Here is a 4,200-nt window from a genome sequence, read left to right on the forward strand (position 1 = left end):
TCGTGCCAGGCGATGGGCCCGTTTTGTGGGTTCAGATGAGGTCATGAGATTCATATTTGTTAGAGGAAAAGACTGGATGAAAGGAAAGTATCAATCTAGATAACGGTGTGAGGCTTCTCGGGGCAGCCAAAGAGATCTGTATAGTTGCGTGCCTTCGGTCAGGGCAGTCTGTGGGGGACCACGCAGGGACGAAGAGTATTAAAAATATTGCCCCCCTGTTTTCCTCAATTTTCTTTGTTCAACGCGATCCCTGTATCTTCTAATTCAAATCCGCGCATTCGTAAACAGCAGTGAGAGGAACTGCGCCTCTGACCTTGGCCAATTTTTGAGTACGATAATTATTGTGATAATGAGTGGCACTGATCAGTGACTGTGGATAGACCCATGTGAAAAGAAAGATGAAACTTTTGCGTGTCACCGCGACTTACAGTGAGTCATTCAGTACAAACATTGTCAGACTTGATTTGGAATAAGATTACGATGTTAATGTTACAGTGTTAGAAAAAAATTGAAATTTCGTGGACAGTCGAACAGTAATTTTCAGGAGTGACATATGTATTTTATATTAAATTCTATTAAATACGTGCATTATTGCACGTATGAAAAAATTTAAAAATACGTATGAAAAAATGTAATAGAAAAGCCTAGCGAATTTGCTAGACAATTCTATTGGATTTCTATTGAATTTTCTATTTTTTGGCCGATTCTATTGAAATATTTAATAGAAAATATCCTATAGAAAGTCAATAGAATTCGTTTTTTATACATCTTATTCTATTCAGATATTTTCTATAGAATTTGGTCGACTCAAATTTTCAAAGTTTCGTTCACTCATTTTTTTCGTCAAGAAAATCAGTCAAAACAACTGGGAAAATATGAGCCGAGGAAATTTCTATAGGAAATATCTCAATAGAATGAGTAGTATAAAAAAATCGAATTCTATTGAAAATTTATAGAAACCTCAATAGAAATTCAGTAGAATTGTCTGGCGAATTCGCTAGGCTTTTCTATTGATTTTCTTCATACGTGTGAATGCAATTTAAGGGGGAAAAATCATGAAATTTCATTCTACTAAACATTCAATGAAATTCCAAATTTTTAAATAGCAGGAAAGCGAAGAATCCTCAACCTATTTGAATTTTCGATGCAATTCGGAATATTCAGGACCGAATAACGATACGTTTTCATTCAATTGAAAATTCAGGAATCCATTTTCTGGACTTTTCGGAATTTTTACCAACTTTTGGGCAATAATTGGACTGAAATTTACAGTTCTCATTGATTTTTCCCTGAAATTCTGGATTTACAATGACGAAACTCCCCGAAATTTTAGTGGAACTAAAATGTGCTAAAAATTTCCAAATAGTGAACCGGAAATTTCAGCCGAAAACATTGAACAGTGTACATTAGAATTGATTTATACACCAAAAATAAATTCTTCGATTTTTTAATATTTCGTCAAACAATTTGAATACTCAAAATGGAGTATCTACTTACGATGAGTGGGACCTTAATGAAAGACCTGATGCATTTATTTCTATTACCTGGACTCATTCTCGGAACATTGTACTTGTACTTAACAGCGACATTTGATTTCTGGTTGAAATTGAACGTTCCGTTCAAAAAACCTACGATTCTCTTCGGCAATTTTCGCGACCTGCTGCTCTTTCGGAAGTCTCAGGCGGAAGGCGTCAAGGAAATGTACAATTGGTTCCCAGACTCTCGATTCTTCGGAGTGTTCAGAGTGAGATCTCCGATTTTGATTCTGCGAGATCCGGAGTTGATAAAAGCAATTAACGTAAAAGATTTTTCATGTTTTACTAATCGAGGAATTCCAGTGAATTCTCAGGACCCCCTATCAGCGCATTTATTTAATCTCGAGGGGAAGAAGTGGAAGGGGTTGAGATCGAAATTGACGCCGCTGTTTTCCTCCTGCAAGATTAAGCGAATGTTCTATCTGCTTGTTGAGTGTCACGAGAAATTTGAAAAATTAATTGACGCTTCGAGAGGTGTCGTCGAGGTGCGTGGATTGGCTGCCAAGTTCAGTATAGACGTCATCGGCAGCTGTGCCTTCGGCATACAGATGAACGCATTGACGAATGAGGAATCGGAGTTCCATAAGGCGGCGATAAAACTCTCGAGGCCGAGTTACAAGAGCACCCTGTGGAGGATGCTCAGGACCTCCATGCCGAGGTTTTACAAACTCCTGGGGGTTCAGGTGATCAATCCCGAGGTGACTGTGTTCTTCAAAGAAGTCGTCTCGCAGATGATCAAGCAGAGGGAAGAGGAGGGGGGAAAGAGACATGATTTTATGGATCTGCTGGTTGAGCTGAAGAATAAAGGGTTTTTGGAGGGTGATTATGGAAATGGAGGGGAAATTGGGGGAGAGAAAGTTGAAAGGGCTGAAGACATTGGTGAGAATTATTAGAAGATGAAACGAGGGGCTACGGCACTTCATGATTCAGTGACACTATGACTTCGAAATCAAGCCGATTTCACGTGATTACAGCGTTGATTCCAGTGATGCTGTCAGGCTAGAATTTCAATGACGTAAATATCGCGCAATATTTCTGACTTCGAATGATTTCATTAATTCGAAATCATTGATTTCTGAGGAATTCAGTAGCGAAGTGGTAAAACGGTACAAGTCAATTTTGACTATTGACCAGTTTTCAATGAATATCTCGGAATCTGGGGAGATAGAAAAATTTTTGTTATAACCTTTTTTGTAGGGCCGATTGAGAGCTTCAAAAAATGTAATTATGAAAATTTCTCTATCTCCCTTAGATTCGGAAATATTCCTCAAAAACTCAATTGGGAGATAAGTCGACTTGAACCATTTTACCACTTCGCTATTGAATTGAAGTCGTCGAAATCATGATGAATAAAATTCAATAGAAAGAGAGGTGGAGCAAAATGGGCCGTTTCAAATTGTGAAAATCTGCATCAAGCAATGCTATTTAGATGTTGAGAGAAAAGCAGGTTTTGTTTTTCAGAAACATGTCGCTAATTTTTACAATTCAATGACTGATTATTGGTCATAATTCACATTAAAGAATAATTCTGATCATTAGTGATTTTTTTTGTGATTATTTTGTTCTTGAACAACACTGATGATGTATTTAAAAATAAATAACGATTTCACTGAAAATTAGTGATAGTGTCACTAAAAATTTGGCGACGGAATCGTTCAATTTCAGAATTTCGCACTCGTTGAATTTCACAATCGCGAATCCCTAATGATTGAGGATCGATTACTGAAAATCAGCGACATGTTTCCGAATATCTAATTTTTTAGTTTCTGTGTGTGCTTGGTTTTATTTCCAAGTTTTGTAACAATTAGTGTGTTTAGTGGCCTTATCAGTGTGTTTAGTGGCTTTATCAGTGTGTTTAGTTGCACCCTTATGACGATCTAATTTTGTCATTGAAATTGTCATTTAGACGATAAATGCTAGAAAATTCGAGAATATTTCGAAATATTGTCGAAACTAGAGAGTGTATCAATGATGAAAGAGTCCCATTTTTATAAATTTTTAGAGGGTTTCAGAGTGGTTTGGGATACGCTAGAAAGAATGATCAAAGTTGGGAAAAATTGGAGAGCTTTCTAGACGATTGCCGAATTTTTCAGACGATTCCGTACCGTTCTGGACCTTTCTAGAACTGTCTAGAAACTTCCATGAATTCCCGGAGAAACGGACATCTCAAATTATCTAGAGTAAGATGACTGGAGAACAGTACCGATTTCATTTGACCAATCACGAGGTATTGATGATGCAAAACGGCTCATTTTGCCCCACTCTTCTTGATGGAGTGGAAGCTAGCCGAAAATTCGTTTGCCGAAAATAGGAAAGCAGTGGTTCTCACGCTCGACCGAGTTTCCACCCTTGGAAGATGATTTAGCAGATTATTAAAGGCCGACAAAACTTGACAAAACTAATATCTATTAGCGTATTGAGTGCAAGACAATTAACAATTAACCATTTGTTTATTGTAGTTAATAATAATATGTGGATTTTGGGATTTTGGGGTTCTAGAGGTGACAAAACTCTGAAATTGCGAGGGTACCTTCAGAGGACCCCCACAGACTTTTGTCACCCCACAAATGTCAAAAAAAATATCAATTGACATTTTCCATTGATTTTTTTAAAAGTTAATTTTCTGCTAACCTGATTACTTGCATTCTAATTATGACAAAAGTCT

The 4,200-nt window shown here is 37.1% G+C and overlaps 1 protein-coding gene across 3 annotated transcripts in view; it reads left to right on the top strand.

The window, feature by feature from the left end:
- Positions 1–380: 380 nt before the first annotated feature.
- Positions 381–4,200, top strand: part of LOC107039415 (probable cytochrome P450 6a13) — an 11,807-nt gene continuing 7,987 nt past the window's right edge. Inside the window, exons 1-2 of one of the 3 annotated variants that reach the window (XM_015259013.1) lie at positions 381–429; positions 1,367–2,414. In XM_015259013.1, coding sequence (XP_015114499.1) covers positions 1,481–2,414 — 934 coding nt within the window. In that variant the 5' untranslated portion in view covers positions 381–429; positions 1,367–1,480. The other 2 variants (XM_015259011.1, XM_015259012.1) reach the window with 2 other exon arrangements.

The sequence above is a fragment of the Diachasma alloeum genome, unplaced genomic scaffold (genome assembly GCF_001412515.2).
Source record: "Diachasma alloeum isolate Michigan unplaced genomic scaffold, Dall2.0 Dall_scaffold_00299, whole genome shotgun sequence".
Classification (NCBI taxonomy): Eukaryota; Metazoa; Arthropoda; class Insecta; order Hymenoptera; family Braconidae; genus Diachasma; species Diachasma alloeum.